Below are 19,014 nucleotides of genomic sequence, written 5' to 3' on the forward strand. Positions count from 1 at the left end.
TTCTCGCTTAGCGCCATCATATGACGTTAAATTGCGCAATGCAGGACGATCGAGTACCGATTTGTATACACTGAGCTGAGAACGACGTTATTTACATTAATTTGTATTTTTAAGATGTCTGTGGATTTGACAGTTTTGTATAAAGCTTCGCCGATGAGCACAATCTACAAGAACACAAAATTAGAAACCCTCGCGACTTGAAACTGTCTAAGAATTGAACTTATTCTCTTCCGATTTTTCTCTTCGCTCTCCGCTCGTGTCATCATTCGTCGTTGTTCACCCCGCCCTCATCTCCTGGCTTGCAAGTGTCGCGGTAACCCGAACGAAATCTTGAGCCCAGCAAATTACGTGTGGATGTGAAACTTGAGATTTCGATTCAACATTCCGTGTACCTGAGCTGTGTTCGCTGAAACCGTTGTTTTGTGTAAGTTACCGTAGGATGGTTATTTTGTCATTTTCCTATTTTGTTTATTTCCTTTGACTTGTGTTTTCTTCAGCTGTTTTACATTTCTGTCCCGTCTGATTTGACTTGAGTTTATTGCATTTCTTTGCACTTGCAGCACTGCCTGTGCAGTCCGAACTGAGGTTATATGAGTTATAATGATATTCAGTTGTCATTCATTCATTCTACTCTGAATTCCTTTCCTCTCATTCTCTTTTGCGTCATCTTCATTCCTTCACTGTTATTTCCTCAGGTGTTCCACTCATTCCATCCCTCACCATAAGTTTTATTGCAAATTTGCATAATCACCAGACATCTTTGTCATCTAGACCTACATCTCCTTATTGCTTATTGGTTTATTCCTTACCTGCGTATAGCCGCTGATCCTCGAAGTCGAATACCGGGGGAAGAACAACAAAGAAGAAGAAGGTATCTCATCTCAGTCTCCTTTCTTCACACAAACAAAAGCAAACAAAATTGTTTGTTATCAATTTGTTTAATAATTGTTTTACTCTTGGCCTTGGGAGAGTGCGGTCACCGACACCTCAAAACAAATAACACGATCATTTCTCAAAATAATTACACCTCAAAACATAATGCAACAACTAGCGTCTAACACAGCTTGCATGCTGATTTGAATTACGAAGACTATACTGGTAATCGTCAAATTACATATTCTGAAGTTGCTCTCATGTATAAAATGTATAATGCTTGCATAATAATGAAACATCACTATTTGAGATCTTGGTCGTATGTCAATTACACTGACCGATTACGGTACGTGTGAATTTCCTTCATATTTAGAATAAAGAAACAATCATGACAATAATCAGAATATTGAATTATCGCATTTTAGAAATTGAGTTATCATTCAACTTGATAACTGTACTAAGATTTTGCTTGCATAAACAAGCAAAATCATGGACCCTGAGATAGGCGAAAACAGAGCTAAACCTAATAAGGAAAATTCTCTGAAATTCCTATCCGACCCCATTAAGGCGATCGAGCAGACAAAGAAATTAGCTCAAGGTCAACCTACGTTTTTATTAACCACTTCCATAATTTGAACGGAAATAAATTGTTTAACCTGCTAATATATGGTTTTATAAATCTCTGTGATTTAAGAATTCTTGGGGGAAAAAAATATGCTACTGCCCTGTATGGTGTGATGACCGCGAATGAAAGCTAACCTGAAATCTCCCTTCCACCTAAACATACAATGTAGCAACAATAACATGTTGCGTAATCACATACAATTCAACATTCCCCCTCAAATGAGATAGCAATTCTCTTTCTATACAATGCTAAGAGAATTTCACAATCTCATTTCAGACTCCTTTCTTCACACAAACAAAAGCAAACAAAATTGTTTGTTATATTCATTATCAATTTGTTTAATAATTGTTTTACTCTTTGGAGAGTGCGGTCACCAACACCTCAAAACAAATAATGCGAGGTAAAAGATCGAATGGGATCAAGATGCGTAATTACACTTACTAGAATTAACTAGTATAAACATATTCGTACATACACCAACGTTGTACATTTGAACTTCCAAACTATTAAAAGTACAACCGTGAAAGTATTTACTCTTTGTCATTATGCATAAAAAACAGAATAAGACAAATATGACGAAAGAAAATCTATTACCATTTTCAGCACAGTGAAAATTAATACAAATTTCGAAGATATTAAAGAGTATACATAATTATCCCACAGAAACAAAATCAGCACGAAAGAGCTGGACCTTTTGACATTTTCTTTTTTGGTTTCTTTCCTCCCTGAGGGGCACCTCCGCTTCTCTGAGAACATTGGAACTTTCCGTTATCGATAAATTTGGTGACTTCTTCGATTTTTCCACACACGTCTTCGTTGTCATCGAATTGGCGCTGGCAGCCTTTTTTCTTAAAGGTTTTAGAGGTTGTCTTAGCACCCATCACTGCAGCGTCGAGCTGCAGGCTGGATTATTCAGTTAATTTGCGTTAACAGCTTTTCCAATTTAGAATCTAGGACTGTGGCAACAAAGTCCAGATTCACCAATGCTGCATTGGGGTTGGGGTTACTGCGCTCGGCTTGCACTTTGGTATCCATATGTAGTGTCTAGTTGAGAGCGAAAAATATGCTACTGCCCTGTATGGTGTGATGACTGCGAATGAAAGCTAACCCGAAATCTCCCTTCCACCTAACATAGCAACAATAACATGTTGCGTAATGACATACAATTCAACATTCCCCCTCAAATGAGATAGCAATTCTCTTTCTATACAGTGCGTCCCAGAAAAAATGAAACCGAGATTTAGCGATGATTTATCATAACTTAATCACAAATACAATAGACAAATGACCTACCAATGTAAAGCTTAGAATCTCCTCTTTCATCTGATATTACTTAGATTATTCCTCATTCACGCATGAGTGAGCAAAAACAATTTGAAGAAAGGATACCAAAAACTCATTTGGCGGGGGGTATCTGAATTTTAAAAAGAAAATCACATGCCTAAAAAGTTCAATATCTGCTCTTTAATTTGATGCCTTAATCACAAAAAATGGTCAAGAAGTAAAAAAGTTACGTTCCCTCGAAACAATGCTTGTATTTCCATAATTTCATTAAAATAAACGTGTTTTCACCGGTTTCCCACAGAAGCTATCGCATGGTTAACAAAAGACTTCATGCCTGGCTGATCGTCAACAAAACGGAGTGTCGAGTGAGTTTGAACGCTAGCCTGTAAAACCTCTTCATTTTATGAAATTATTGAAATTCATGCCTTTTTTCAAATAACCAGAACTTTCTTATTTCTTGACCGTTTTCTGTAATTGAGGTATCAAATTAAAGAGCAGATATATTGAACTTTTTAGAAATGTGGTTTTCTTTTTTAAACCAAGATACAGCCCGCCAAATTACTTTTTGGTATCCCCTCTTCAAATTGTTTTTGCTCACTCATGCGTGAATGAGAAATAATCTAAGTAATTTCAGATGAAAGAGGAGATTCTAAGCTTTACAATGGTGTAGGTCATTTGTCTATTGTATTTGTGATTAAATTATGATAAATCATCGATAAATCTGGGTTTCGTTTTTTGTGGGACGCACTGTACAATGCTAAGAGAATTTCACATTATCTTATGTATTGGGTTCTTACATTTTAGTTTGATCCTTCCATTAGCTTTAGTTTGATTGGTTGTTATTTCTAATTTAAACAGTGCACAACCAGACTTCTTCGGTTTCTGTTCCATTCATTTTGCGTTATTCTACATTAGTTTCACTTATTTCCCCTTTGGTTTGATGATTGAGTTTGCTGCTTTTAACTTATAATTATTTTCTACCCTTGAACTTATTTTTTCTCAACCTTAATACATTCCTTTCATTAAGCTTCTTAAATTAGTGAGTAGACCGCTACATGTACCTTGTGCATGGTAATTGGGGAAAATTCCATGGCATATATTGTCATGAAAATGGTGAATTGGTATCATAATCATATTGGCTATGAGGCATTGTATTTAACACAATACACAAATTATTTATGTAATTCACATGTAGCTGTAAATGATAATTTTCATTTTACATTCATATTTTGTTTACTTAAGAGTCACACACAAGTTTATAAACCAAATTCTCAAGCACCGGGATCATGCTTCAGAAGTTACAAAAAAAGAGTGACGGGCTCAAGCTGCTCCAAAACACGAATTTACAATTTCTTATAGAAGATGCATTTTCAGCCAAAATTCATATAATGCGTAAACCCACTATAAATTTCATTACAAAATGATAAACGATCATAAACAGAATCGAATCTACATGAGAAATTAAAAAAAGTAATTGAATGTAAGAAATAATTTTGATAACATTTTTCTTCAGTGAAATTGTTTACATCATAAGGCAGGGGCGGCAGGGGGGGGGGGCAAATTTTCCCAAGGAAATTTGTCAAGCAAAAAAACAATTTCCTAAAAAATGATGGCCTTTTTGTCCCAGGTAAACTTTGACAAGCAAAAAAAAAATCTAGGTTATGAACGACTTATCCACATTGAAAATATTTGCTTTTACTCTAAAAAAAGAAGGAGGGAGGGGCACACTTGTGTATGAATGACATATTAAACTAAAAAAGAGAGCATGGACCGAAAATCCCCCCCACTCCCCAAGGATCCACTACTGTTGTAAAGAGTATAGATCTAGGGAAAAGAAATAAGAAAATTTGGGCCTGCATTATTTTCCATTTACTTGTGTTTGTTTGTAATACTAATAGATTACAGTGGCAAGTCCGCAACCTACATGTATACCAAGGACCAGAAGTCCAGAATGTATGTAGTTATCAATCCAGAACACTCAATAGCAGAATGTCAATGGATTTATTGGACCATTTTCTTTGTTCTGGCTCGAGTGTATTCTATGTTCAAAAGGGCCGTCTGCACCAGCCCGAGTTTTCAATTTGGTGCGCTATTTCTGATCCGGCAAATTATCCCGATCTGAACAATCTCAAGATTATTTGTAATGGAGACGCAATTATCACGCTGGTTTGCTTGCAATCCCAAGTTAACTTGGGATTATTTGCAAAATAGCGTGCTATTTTACGTTCTTGTTTTTCAGTGTCTTTAATGGATCTATCTACATTTAGATCAAACATAAATTTGACTTTATTATGATGTAGCAAGATGCTGTTTTCAATTATTCAAATGTTTAATGAGGGCACTCATTTTTGCATAAATTTGCATAATAATTCAGATATATTGCTTTCCTGGAAATAGATTAACTCTACTGCTGCAGTATCATAGCAATATAGTTTTTACATAAAGGATTAATTTTTGACATCTGAGGGGACAAAGCCTTAGATTGACAAAGTAATTGAAGAGTTTTTTAATGCAGAATTGTTGAATTGAATTTAATTCATTTATTTTTCATTAAAAAAAACATGCAATATCAAATACAAACATTTCAAAGTATAAAAATGAGACATTATACAAATGACGTACCATGCTTTAAAAAAAAAAACGTACTAATGCATTATTAAAACTGGACCAGCCAAGTTAAAATCCAAATCTCTTGTTGCTACGAGAAACTGTCGCCAAATGAGAATGTCTGTTTTGTTGAAACAGCTGAAAAGGCATTGTTGAAACACATGTTTAAAAACAATGTCTCATCGTCGTCGGCTGTCAGATGGGGTTAAAGCAGGATGGAACTAAGCGGTTAGATTCCTATCCTTCATAACACATCCATGCATGTACTACCGGTATACCCAAGAAAAGGTGTGTCCATTGAATGACTTTTTGGACCCACAATAACAAAGACTTAAGTTCTGTATCATTCAATTGAAAGGGTTCCGGGTGTCTGCTTTGTAGCTTTGTTGTTGATCTGATGTGGGGGTGTGGGCTCATCGATTTGACAATGCAATCCCTAGGATGTAGATTGCACATGTACATGCCATCATCGGAATGGTTTTAAGTACACACTGTAGTTAATTTGAAAAAGCCTCGAGAGAGGATAATTGTACTTGTAGTAACATTCAGCACCAAATCTTTCGATATCATTTCAATTTTTTTTTTCAATTACATGTACATGTATATGTAAACTCTAGAGACAATGATTTTCCGTCTCAAAAAATTGTCTTTTCAGTTTCTGAAAATGTGTAATTTGGTTACAACTTGATCTAAAAATGGAAATTCCGTTTTGTCACTGAAAATGTACACAGCAAAAATCTTAATTCCGTTTTGCAAAGGTGAATTCCATGAATTTTTACATGAAAAGTACAGAATTTCTGTTTTATTTGCCAGTAAAACGGCAAATCACTGCCTAAAACTCAGTATATTTTGCAATGAAAATTGACCTGGATCCCGTTGCATTAAAGTTGCCATTATGATAACTTTGTCATCCAACTGTAACTTGCATGGAATCCTTAATTTTTGATTGGCTGCTGATCAGCGTTACCATGATACATGTATAATATGTAGTTACCATTGGATGGCAAAGTTGCCACGTTACTTTTTTATGCAACGGTGCCCAGGGCTAAACACATGTTTGCGATGGATTGCAAATATGAAAGAACCACTGCTGATTGGTCCCTGGTCAGTATTTTAAACCAAATGCGTGTGTAACATTGATATTGATTGGTCAGTTCATTTTAATAGCGATTGATCGCTATTCTCTGTGTTCGGGAGCCCTGGTTACGCATTTTGACATACATAAAAAAGAGTTAAAATCATTATGGTTCAAAATTAAGTGCACTCCAATAAACAGTATTGAGGCCTAAGGGGGCTCTGCTCACTGTGCTTAGTCTTGTAGTCATTGCTAAAAAATAATCTGATGAAATTGGACCCAGATGAGTTTTCAGGGTTTCATATAACAAAAGGCGAACAAATTCTATGTGTTTTTTATAATAAACTACCAGCACAGCAGAATGAAAATCAATTAAACACATTTCAGGGCTACTTATGAGGATACTATTACTTTTTTACATTACCAGCCTATTTTAATACATTTGATCCCATTGCCTGTACTGTAGTTTGCTATGCTATGTCAGTGTATACAACTATACAATTAAATGTATCTTCTGTTAGTTACATGGTCCAAAAAGGTCTTTGTACACCCATCTACAGTACATGTATTGTTTTATTTGTCTGTTTTTATAGGGACTGAGAAGGAAGGATGGGTGGGTCTAGAGCACTGTTCTACCCTACTCTCTACTGGAACGTCCTGATGAAGAATGTGACTTCAAGGAATTGGTACGATAGAATAGACTCAACAGTTATATTAGGAGCTCTACCATTTAGGAGTTATATCAATCAGGTGAGTGTATAGTAGTAGCACTTTATGCCCCAGTTCCAAACCACTCTACACCCTATTGATGCACTTCTGTCAAAGTACTTTAAACCCCGGCAAAGCATTCTACACCATGTCAAAAACTCTACAGTACCCTGTCAAACCACTACACCCAGTTTCAAAGCACTCCAACACTTCATTGGGTCAAAGCTCTTAAAATCCTGTCAAGTCACTTTAATACATTTGTGTCAAAGTACACTACACCATGTCAAAGCACTACCTGCCAAAGTGCTTGACACCTTGTCAGAGCACTCTTTATTTAGGAATTTACGCCATGGATGTCAAATCACTCTACACCCCTTCAGAGCACTCTACAGTCTACACCCTGTCAGAGCACTCTTTCTTTTTGAATAGTCTTTACATTCTGCCAGAGCACCTTACACCCTGTCAAGCACTCTACACTTTGTCCATTCATATCTGCATCTTTCAAGCAAAGTGCACATATCATGACACCCCTTCCCCACTTTCCTGGAAAAAAAAATAGTGACATGTACATGTATACCAAAATAGAAATTCCTGACTACATGTATAAACAAAAATCTCTCTGAAGATGTAAATTATTAAAAACTATATTCAATCGAGGGCATGTTTCACAAGGTATTCATTATTAAACTTGCAAATGACATGATTTAATTAAAGGAATAAGCAGTAGAGTGTGTCCATAATCATGTGTCTTTACCAGTGGATGCAGTATTACACTTTTCCCTACCCAAATAGGGACTTAAACGCAGTTTGTGAAAACCCTCCCCCTTCACTGTCTTTAGAAAATAGCTTTCATTTTTACTTATAATGACATGTAGGCTTACAAAATTTTATTTGTCATTTGTTTGTGTGTGGGGTTTCTTAAAATTAGTTTGGCATTTCTAATTGTAATCGCTTCAAGGTGACTGTATGTGTTTTTTTTTAAACACATACATGTACTGTACAGTGGAAAGGGCTTGGTTTCAAAAGAAAGTTTTAAGAATATTAAAACATCCTTCAAAACTTTCTTTTGAAACCAAGCCCTTTCCACTCTAAATCACAGGAGCTGACAAATAGAGATGTGTGTCCTAGAACTGTACTCTTCACTTTCAAACCCCATGAGCTACATGTACATTGTAAATTGTAGCAATATATTGTATATTGCACAGACAATAATTATGAACATTTGAGAAGTTGATTATTCTGTTCCATGTTTTAGTCGTTGAGGTGTAGCCTTAATACTGTACGCAGTGCTTGAATGCAGATCATGTATGAGAACAAATGCTGAACCTGTGTTACTTTCAACTATTGAAATTCCTTTCCGCAGAGGTCATACTTTGTGTACAGCCACTGAAGCTTAGTGATTGAAAGCAAGATCAAAATGTGTTTGTGGAGTCAATAATACTGGCAAATTGTCACTTGGTCTACATGTACACCCATTTGGTCTTCTCATCCCACAATATGTACATGTAGTCGGTCTATAACGGGGAAAAATTGTAACAGGGGCTTGCATGGGGCAATTTTGCCCCAGAAAATATAGCCCAGGGGGGTGTTTCACAAAGATTTAAGTATGACTTAGAGTCGCACTTAATTTATGTCTACGTCAGTTGTGCGCGGTATAAAAGGCATGACAGTATTGGTCAGATCATGCCAAGAGGACACGCACTACTGCGTATTGATCAATACATGTAAGATATTAAAGTCAAACTTAAATCTTTGTGAAACACCCCCCTGGAAATATAAAAGAGCAGTGGAAATCCCCCTTCACTGCAATGTTAGAGCTTCTTTAATGTTGCAGATTCATCCAGTAGGGTGTGAAAAGTACCCCAAACTTAGAAAAAATTAAATGATCATTTTTTTATGGGCTATCTACATGTATGATCTGTTTCATCTTAATAGATGACATACAAATTCATACATGTAGATCTATGGACTATTATTTTTTGTTTACCTTTGCCAAAGTGCAAGTTGCCAGAGTGGGATTTAAACATCTACATGTATATATGTACATTTACATTTAGGCATTTCACAAAACAAAATTTAGATCAGATAGTGTAACAGGGGGCATGGAACCAGGGGGTGGGGGAGGGGAGGGGGGGTCTCTGGGGCTTCAATCCTCCCCCCACGATTTTTCGAAAACCGTCTACAAAAACGTAAAAATTACCATCTGATTGTGATTGTTTGCATGGTCAGTATACAATGTACTAAACCTAGTGGATGGATACTTCTAATTTCAGCCAGGCTTGAGTTCACTCACTTCAATTCAGTACCTGTTGGAAATCTTCTGCAGTGTACATTACATGCATTGTATGAAATGATCACATTCAGCGTTGTGCAAATAAAACATTTTTACCCATGGTGATTGTCAAATTTTCTGCACGAATGAAGAGATGAACCGCACTGTTTGCATCCATGCATGTGTAAAGCTTGGGTAAATACCGTCCTGGATAGATTTCTCAGGGGTGATCAGAGAGAAAAAAAAATACATGGGGGCTTGGGGCGATCCCCCTCCCCCGTGGTCAAAGAGTATAGTCTGCTGTGCAAACCCTTCACTCGAGTTGGGGTCTGAATGTGCAGCCTACTCATGCCTTGTGTACTGAAGGCCCTCCCTGAACTGAAACAGCAAGTTTCGTACATGTGCTAGTCTTTGCGTGGAGACACACTTGCTGATCAAAGTTCCAATCAGGGTCTGTGCCTGCAGACTACTCAAAGAGCCCAGGCTAGACTTCCCATAGAGTCCATGATTACAATGTAGTAATAATAGACAAGTTTTGCTGATGTGCTCAAAAAGTATTGCCAGAAAGTTGTTTCTAAATCAATTTTTGACCAGGGGAGCGTTTCATGAAAGGAGTTGTCAGACATTTTATCCGACAAGTACTGTTTTATCCAACAGTTACTATGGTAACACTGCCATTCAGATAAAGATAATCAAGGAAAGTTGCCAGACCTGACAACTTGTCGGATGAAAATGTTGATGTAACGCCCCCTGGTGACCACGATGGAAATGTGTCAAGCAAAGACCTACATTTCTCATGAGGCTGGTTTCTTTGTATGTTTAAAGTATATTATTAAAGTATGTATTTATTTCATCAAACTCGAATCCCAAGTTAAAGTCATCGGTCTGCTAAATTATTTACTTTAACCAGGCATTACATGTATTTCGTGATAATATAATTAAAAAAGGAAGAAAACAGGAGTTTTGGGTGGAGATAGCTGAATAGAAACTTGGTTTGTCTTCAACTTTTGTGCAGAAAAACAGTGATGATGTTTGTACAGCTGTAGCGGCTCAGCTACAGCCGAAGTAATAATATGATCTAGTAGCTAATCTATATATGGACCATATTATATGAATGACAAGAGCTTTTTATGCCAACAGTAAGTTATTCATCAAGATACATTGTCGCGAAAAGGGTACCACCACACATGTACATGTACAGATGTACTACTATTAAGAATTTCTTCAACAGACATGACCTCTGTGTCATGTACATATATGTCACTGCGATGGGCCAACCAGCTCTGCCTGTCTGCTGGGTGAACTTTCTCAAACACAGTGTTGTGTATTATAACCTCAATTAAAAAATAGATTGTTCAAAGGGTAAGTTCATTCCAACAGAATTTTGAATGAAAGTGATATCGCCTGCAGAAAGCTTGTTTGATTGTTCTCTGTTTATTCTATCAACTTTTCTATTTTGGTGGACTTATCCTGTAATAACTTGCATTTTATCTACAAAGTTTAGGTGTTTTTTTTTACATTCAGCCAGAAGTGCATCTATCTTTGACAAAGTTGATTCATTCCTCTAAACATACTTTGATTGATTATTTTGTCTTTTGTTTCTTTCAGCTAAAAGAAGAGAATGTAAAAGGAGTGATATCACTCAATGAAGATCATGAACTGAGAAGACACACTCCTACTGTAGAGGTATGTTGGTCGCATAAGAAAGGGCATTAATAAACAAATATACGGGGTTTGAGAAAGTATATATAGTGGAAATATTTTTATCCAGGATTGGTTCGGTAATTACTATTTACTACTACGCATTTGTTCATGTAATGTTCTTATGTTTGGTGATACCCTACTATACATGTAGTTCACATGACTAACACTTAGCTATTAAAGATAAAGTCAGGCTTTAAAGAGGTGTAATACTTCAAGAAAGTAACACGGAGTCGACTGTATCAAAGTCGACTTTCCCTCTCATTCTTTACCCCGCTATTTTCCGCTAATCTTTGGCTTTTCCTTTGTAGTCTGATTTTTTTTTTAGTGTCCGATCTCCTTTATACTAATTTCATAATTACTTTAACGAACCTGCAGACATTACAAGCTCTGCTTTTTATGCAGGTTCCTTCATATTTCACTTTATTCACTGCCATTATGCATGTTATAATTTGTATTTTGTATGTAATCAAATGTATTTCTTGTATTATGTAATTATTTTGCTATCTTGTGAAGTATGAAAATAAATTTAAATCAATCGTATCACAGGAATGGAGGAAGAATGGCATGGAGCACCTCCAACTGCCTACGGTGGACTTCACCGAGGCACCCAGTCTGGAGTACCTCGAGAGGGGCGTAGAGTTTATCCAACGGCATGCTAACGAGGGCACCAGTGTGTATGTACATTGCAAAGCAGGGAGGACAAGAAGCGCTACTCTGGTAGGGTGTTATCTTATGACGGTAAGTGAAGGAGCGATTATACTAGGGGAGGGGGGGGTGGATAGGGGTTGGCCGGTGGGGGCGAACAGTGGTGACATGACATACTGTGGTGCTCAAACGTTTGTGAACCCTACCAGAAAATAAACATACAGTATTTATATATTTTATATTCTTATAAGTGTTCAAGTTCTGCCATGTTTTAGATATTTAATTGTGAAGTCATGTAATATAAATATTACATTTCATTTCATTGTAGTGTTTTCTACATTTAAAACTTGGCATGATGGAGTGCATTTTGTGGTGGGGTTTTAATTTGCTCCAGTCGTAATATCTCAGAGGGCATAGGGTTAGAGTTAGAACTGTAATAGAGTTTTTCGTTCAGAATAATGTAAAGATATTAGGATAAGGATTTATTTAGTCTTGGAGGTTAGATTTTTATGTTCAGCTTAACATGCAGATTTCCCATCAGAGCAAATGTCACCGGTGCAAATGTCATGTGACCAAACCAGCTTCCACCTGGACCATAAAGCCAGCTTGTATGTGGACATGCGTATATGTTAACCAGAATCCTTTTATCATTTCAAGATTCTAACAAGTACTATTGAGAAAAAGATTACATGGTAGAAGCGCTTGCAATATTCATGGACATTGGCAAACACTGGCTAAATATTCCGCTGCCCCGTCTTAGAGTTGTGATTGATCCAATCAACCACAACTATGGAAAGCCAGCAATATCATCTTCTATAAAGCATGTTTGTTGAAGATTTTTACTAGATATAATGTCCATTCATTACTTTATGATTTTCTTGAAAATTCAATCTGCTTTTTATCTGTGTTTACCAAGGACACTGTAGATTTTCCTGAGGAAAAAATTATGACATCGAAAGTCATTGATGGATTTCCATAATGAGGTTGATCGGATCAATCGCAAAGATCAGAATAAACTCGAACAGAGATTGATCTCAGATCTTGTAGTTGAGTGATTGGAAAGAACTTGTTGGACGTTTTATTCGACAACTCCCGTTTTATCCGTCAGTTACTGTGGTAATGGTGCTTCTCAGCCAATCAAAATCAAGGAAAGTTGTCCGATCCGACAACTTGTCGGGCGAATTGTCGTACGAAAAAAAATGAATGCTCCCCTGATGTCTGTGATAGATCCCATCGAAAGTCATGTTTCTTTTTAATAACTTTCTTTTCTTCTGTTTATTTTAGATCAACCACTGCACTCCACAAGAGGCCCAGACGTTCATGCAAGCGAAGCGCCCTCACATTCTACTCAAGGACAAGCATTTCAGAGCGTTATATCGTTATTATGATAAGCATGTCAAGAGGAATCGCCCCATCAAAACCAGTGAGCCAAAGGATGCGTAGGTAATGATTGAACGTTTATCGGATTATAGTATTTCTATTCTGAGATGCAAGTCTCCTGGCTTCACGCCTGAGAACTTAGATTTTGAGGCATTTGTAAGGCTTTGTATTGCACCAGTTGTATGTATGGGACTTTATTGTATTCTGACCTTTTTTAATGCCCGGCGGGAACAACTGACTGGCATCCATGTTGTACTAAAATGAGAAGAGTTAGGAGATGTTGACTCGACATTCATCACCAATATACAGGGCTTCATTACTCTAGTAGCTTTGCCATGCAATGGTAACTTCCCTGAAATTCTTGATTCTGAGTGGATGTTGGGCATTGCTACCATGGCAGTTACCATTGGATGTCAAAGTTACTATAATAGTATAGATATATGGACTGCTTTGAGAGGCATGGTTGTTTCTAGAGGCTCAAGGGGACCACAACGCGACTATGCCCGAGGGCATGGTCTGGCCGATGCAGTACCCGCGAGCTGAAAGAAACTACCGTGTCTCGAATACAAAAGCAGTCCATATATATTTTATGAACCGAATTAAACGTTAGATCTAGGGCCTAGTCTAGATCTAGGTCTACATGTAAATCTTAAACAAGAACTTATGCCTAAAAGCCCTAGGCCCCAGGCTAACGTTAGGCCTAGGCCCCAAGTTAGCCCTGCCCCTGACGTTAGGTCTCGAAGTCGAATATTAAAGCAGTCCATACTGGTAACGTTAGTCAGGTAGGCCGAACGTTACATATTTGAGGAACCAAATAATTAGAGTCTGTATAGATCTATTCTAACATTAACAATCTTAGTTAAATCTCCATTAGAGTCTAGATCTAACGTTAGATTTAACCCTCTAGCACCTACAGATTCCTATGCATAATGGCAATTACTCACTGGAGGAAACAATAAAACTGGTAATAAGTAGGCATTGTTCCAAACAAATTGAAATATTTTTTTATAAATTTACTTTTGTTCATTACAAGTTATATTTATTTTGTAGCATAGGACCTGTTGAATAGAATGGTACATGACAAAGTTCAATCAGATGTACGAATATTGACCTTTCACAATCGTTTGCAGAGCGAGAAGAAAAAAACCAAAAAGTTCGGGTTTCAGCCGCCCCAGTCCCACGTCTTCAAAAAAATGTAAAGTATCACTGACAGAATACTAAAGTTTTCGCCAAATCTTGGATCAAATATGTCAAAAATTAATTCCAACTCACATCTAGATGTCACTCTGTGTGATATCCAACGTTTTGATGAACATATAGCAAGGCCCGAGCTTCTTCGGCGAAGTAAGTGGTTTTCCGAGACATGGACGCAGCCATCTTTGCTGAGATTGACTGCGCAACAGTCTGGAACTTGCTACACACCGATGCATGTCAATCGGTTTTTCTCTATCATACTCAATAGGAGCATACACTTTTCTATGCAGATCTATGTAGCAGCCAACCTATACGGTATGCACACGCAATATTACCACGGTAAATCATAGACAAGAGATACTATAGCGCAAAGAAAACGTACGGACGGTTAAGGGCGGTTCAGTGTGAAATAGGAAGGGCGGTCTCGGGCGGTTCAGGTGCTAAAGGGTTAAGTTAGACTACGCCAGATCTAAGATTAAACAAAACGTTAGGCCTAGTTAGATCTAGATCTAGAGTCTACTCTTAAATTCTAAGCTAGCTAACGTTAGATCTAATCACTGCAGAAAGCAATAGTTTGCATGCAATCAAATGGGGATCTCGGCCAAATTTTGCTATGCCCGTCATTATGGGGCGGGTCAGGGGGCAACGGGCAGAAATCTTGTTAACTATGCCCGTTGACCTTGGTTACCACCTTAGTTTGTTGTTTTGCAGGCATGGTGGATTACAATTTTGACCAATCAGAGGAATGGATTATCCGACATTCTTAAAGAGAGGTTTATAATAACTTTTATGCAACTGGGCCCAGGTAGTACTACATACAGGTAACTTTGCCTATGTCAAATGTTTTAAGAACCACAGATGTGGCTCCCATTGCATATAAGGCTACCATTATTTTGCCATCCAATGGCATCTTTCATGGACTCCTTCATTCTGATTGGGCATTGTTACCATGGAAGTTACCATTGGATTGCAAAGTTACTATAATAGTAGCTTTTATGCAATGGGTCCCTGTTCGACTTTGAAGAGGTATGCCTGTATTTTATTCACATATTCTGGGCCCTGTTGCATAAAAGTTACCACTATGGTAAAATTGGTAACTTTGCCATCCAATGGTAACTACCATGGTAACAACGATCGACAGCCAATCAGAATCGAGGATCCCCTGCAAGTTACCATTGCATGGCAAAGTTACAATAATGGTAGCTTTTATGCAACAAGGCCCTGGTCGAAGTAGTTGCTTTGACTTTGTCGAATATTTACATTCTGGAATGTTGACTGTATGAAGTTTACCTAGAGATTCTCACCTTGTGTAATGTGCCCCCATCGTAACTATGCCCTCGGTCATTCAGGGTTTATGATCATTGTGATCAATACGATTGGAAAGTAGCATTGAAGACTGACACACTGAAGCCTTTCAACATGCACCCATCGGACCAAAATTGTTTCAAGTGAACTGTTAATTTTCTTTAAATATTAATATAGAGGAAACCAGATTCCAAGGCAAGAATCATTCTCATTGGAAAGAGTAAAAAGAGAGGTGCAGTTTCAAACAAGTCTCATCAAAATTGGTTATAAAATAAAGAGTTTTATGGAAGTTTTGAAAAGTCTTATCGTATTTCTATGGGGATCATGAAATTGGCAAACGTGCTTCAGGATGGTTGATTTTGTGGGCAACTCTCCATTTGTTTTATAAATTAGTACACAAATGTTCATATTTTTCCCTTTACTCTGCATATTTTTTTAATTATCTTCTCATGGCCTTGGCATGTGTTGTGTGGGTTCCATGACATATGCACCGGCTCGATTGCTCAAATGCAAGTTCCACACATCAGTGGAATTACCAACTTCAACCCAGGATTTAACACTATACCCTATCCTAAACCTACATGTAATTTAAAACTCTATTGCAACCCTAACCCTAAATCTTAGATGAAATAAAGCCCGGAGCAAATGTCTTGTCACCGTTGTGTGAAATATAATTTTCCCATGACATACGGTATAATGTGCTCATCATGCAACTTGAAAGATAATGGGGGAAAATCTGAAATTTGTGTAATAAACAAATGGAGAGTTGCCCATGAAATCAGCCATTTTGATGCATGTTTGCCAATTTCAGGATCCCTATAGAAATACAACAAGTTTTCAAACTTCCATAACTCTATTCTTTTATAAACGATTCTCATGAAACTTGTTTTAAATTGCTTCCCTAATTTCACTCTTTTCAATAAGATTAATTCTCTCCTTGGGTTTTGGTTTCCTTTAATGTGATTTTACTCTCATGAGCGCATGTTGAAAATCAAAAGTGTACTTTGTGTTCATTGCTGTTTTCTGATTAGGCAGTACCAGGCACTCTACATGTATTCAACAATATTTTGTAAATTGAATTTGTTAAAAATGGCTGAAGATGGTTTTAGTGACATGGTACCAGAGAAGGACTTTATGACAGTAAGATTTTAATGTATGTTACCTTGAGTTTTTTGTGTTTAAATGTTATAATTTGTGTATTTCTGCTTTAATATTACCAAGGAAGGAGCTGTATTATAATGAAGGGTGGCAGCACTGTAGGACAGGGAAGGGGGGTGCAACCCCAAAACAGGTGGAAGGAAAAGGGAAGAAAAAAGGATGGAAGAGGAAAGAAAGAAGAGTGGAAGAGGAAAAAAAGAAGAGTTTTAATAGAGGGTCATTTTGTGAAACTATTGTTACCCCTACTGGCCCTAGACTTGAGGGGAAAAATATGCCCCCCCCCCTACTCCATCTCAAAATGCCTTGATGTTACTCCATATTATCGTTATTATTATCATTATAATTATTATTATGAATGAATCAATTCCAGAAATCGTTGTCAAAATTATATGTATTCTATTGTAGCATGTACATTTCAGCCATCTGCCTTGTATAGTAAAACAATATGTGACAAGAACTGTCTTTCAATTTTGTATTTAAGTGCACTATTTTTCAATGCAAATTTTATATGTTCACTATATTATTCACATAACCGACATGATTAAATATATATGTAAAGGTCAGAGAACAAGTTTCTACCACTTTCTTCATGTACAATCTATTAAAGTCAAATCTCTTTGGGTTTGAGTTTGAGGCAATTGTTTGAATTGGGAAACTAAGGTGTACTAATATGCATAGTCTACTCTACTGTATACTACATGTATATTCAAATAGATGATTCAAAGCAAATCTTCAAAAGTTCAAATTCATAATATGTTGTATGAGTTCTCTCTTGGATATGTATAACGCATCTTTTTAGATGAAATTAAATGAATCTGAGAAGTTTTGTTGAATCCAATAATAAATGAAGACTTATTAATCACTATTTTCATCAACAAGTATTACACAATGTCTGACAGCTGAGTAGAGATCAGCATTGTATCAACCCGTATTTATGGGATTTTTAAAAATCTTAAACTATATTGAAATCACCTTTTAAACTTTTAAAACTTTTCCCCTCTACAAAATACCATAGTGCCTCAATAATGTGGGTCAGTTATGAAAGTTGGGGGAAGGGGGGGGGGGGGGGCTGAAAATGTTACATGTACATGTATTAACATTTGATTCTATTGTGCTTGACATAAATCTATTTATTTCTTTTTCATTATAGGATAATTGATTTGAACATAATGACTCGTATTCTGAGCATGGATTTAACTTTATAGGCCATGGTCCGGGCTAGAATTATGGAAAGCCATCATTGTTATAATTGTGTTTTCATTGTTTGCATCTTTCATTCATTATCTTCCTTTTCTGTGTTTTAATGGTGAAATAATTTATTTTAGTTATTATTCCCGGGCAGTTGTAAATAAATTGAGCAACAAATTAAACCTAGATTGTTGGGAGATTTTTGTCGCAATTGGCTATCCATAGTCAAAACCACAACTTTAGACCAGAGTTTAATTTAAACATGGCTTCAGAATACGGGCCAACGAGATGATTGCTCAGGGGCATGCACAACTCATTTCTGGAAATACATCTGATTTATGATTTCATGTATAAATTCAAAAGTTTAAAGACAAATCATGTTCTGAGAGAGGTTTTGCTGTATAGATCTATATTTCATTCAAAATCTTTGATACTATTTATCCGGTATAATACTGGTATTAAACTGGTATTTCCAAAGCTTTTTTTATGGAATGCCCTATAGTGTTTGTGTTACAAGAAAGCATTGAAAAACATGTATTATGATGTTTCATACACTGTACTTCCAATTTGTAATTATTAAATTTGGCACTTCATAGTATAAGGAGATTTGCTGGATGCATTGTTTGAGATTTTTAATGTAATTTGTATCTCTCGGGAATACTGGTCTAATTGTAATAATGTGAGTATAAAATGAACTCGTATCAAATAGTTTATTGTCTTAGGGGGTGTTGCAAGAAAATATTTGCGATCAATTGCAAATATTCTGTTGCAATTTTACAACTGATAGATCAACGTTAGATGTAGCAAATCAGATTAACTTCTTGTTTCAAGGAGCAAATTAGCAATCAATCACTAATTTGCAATTAGCTGTAAGACATATAATTGATTTAGGGACCAGAAATAGACTTGCAATTGATGGCAAGTTTCTTGCAACGCCCCATAAGTAGTACTATTTTCAAAAGTTTTTTATTCTAGTTCTTTTTTTCATATATATAT

The 19,014-nt window shown here is 36.6% G+C and overlaps 1 protein-coding gene across 2 annotated transcripts; it reads left to right on the plus strand.

The window, feature by feature from the left end:
• Positions 1-33: 33 nt before the first annotated feature.
• On the plus strand, positions 34-18,351 carry LOC129266276 (phosphatidylglycerophosphatase and protein-tyrosine phosphatase 1-like). 2 transcript variants are annotated; one of them, XR_010294430.1, is made up of 6 exons: positions 34-424; positions 7,058-7,214; positions 11,053-11,130; positions 11,695-11,886; positions 13,078-16,011; positions 16,455-17,011. XR_010294430.1 is itself a non-coding variant. In XM_064103668.1 (5 exons), the coding sequence occupies exons 2-5, from the start codon at positions 7,074-7,076 to the stop codon at positions 13,234-13,236; spliced, it is 570 nt and encodes a 189-aa protein (XP_063959738.1). In that variant the 5' UTR covers positions 34-424; positions 7,058-7,073; the 3' UTR covers positions 13,237-18,351. The 2 variants fall into 2 exon arrangements, 1 of the variants encoding a protein (XP_063959738.1); XM_064103668.1 differs by having other exon boundaries at positions 13,078-18,351.
• Positions 18,352-19,014: the final 663 nt, after the last annotated feature.

Source organism: Lytechinus pictus, chromosome 8 (assembly GCF_037042905.1).
Source record: "Lytechinus pictus isolate F3 Inbred chromosome 8, Lp3.0, whole genome shotgun sequence".
NCBI classification, from domain to species: Eukaryota; Metazoa; Echinodermata; class Echinoidea; order Temnopleuroida; family Toxopneustidae; genus Lytechinus; species Lytechinus pictus.

Coding starts and splice junctions, on each gene's coding strand:
- LOC129266276 (XM_064103668.1), top strand. CDS start 7,074: ATGGGTGGGTCTAGAGCACTGTTCTACCCTACTCTCTACTGGAACGTC. Junction 7,215..11,052: donor TTAGGAGTTATATCAATCAG/GTGAGTGTATAG, acceptor TGTTTCTTTCAG/CTAAAAGAAGAGAATGTAAA. Junction 11,131..11,694: donor GACACACTCCTACTGTAGAG/GTATGTTGGTCG, acceptor ATCGTATCACAG/GAATGGAGGAAGAATGGCAT.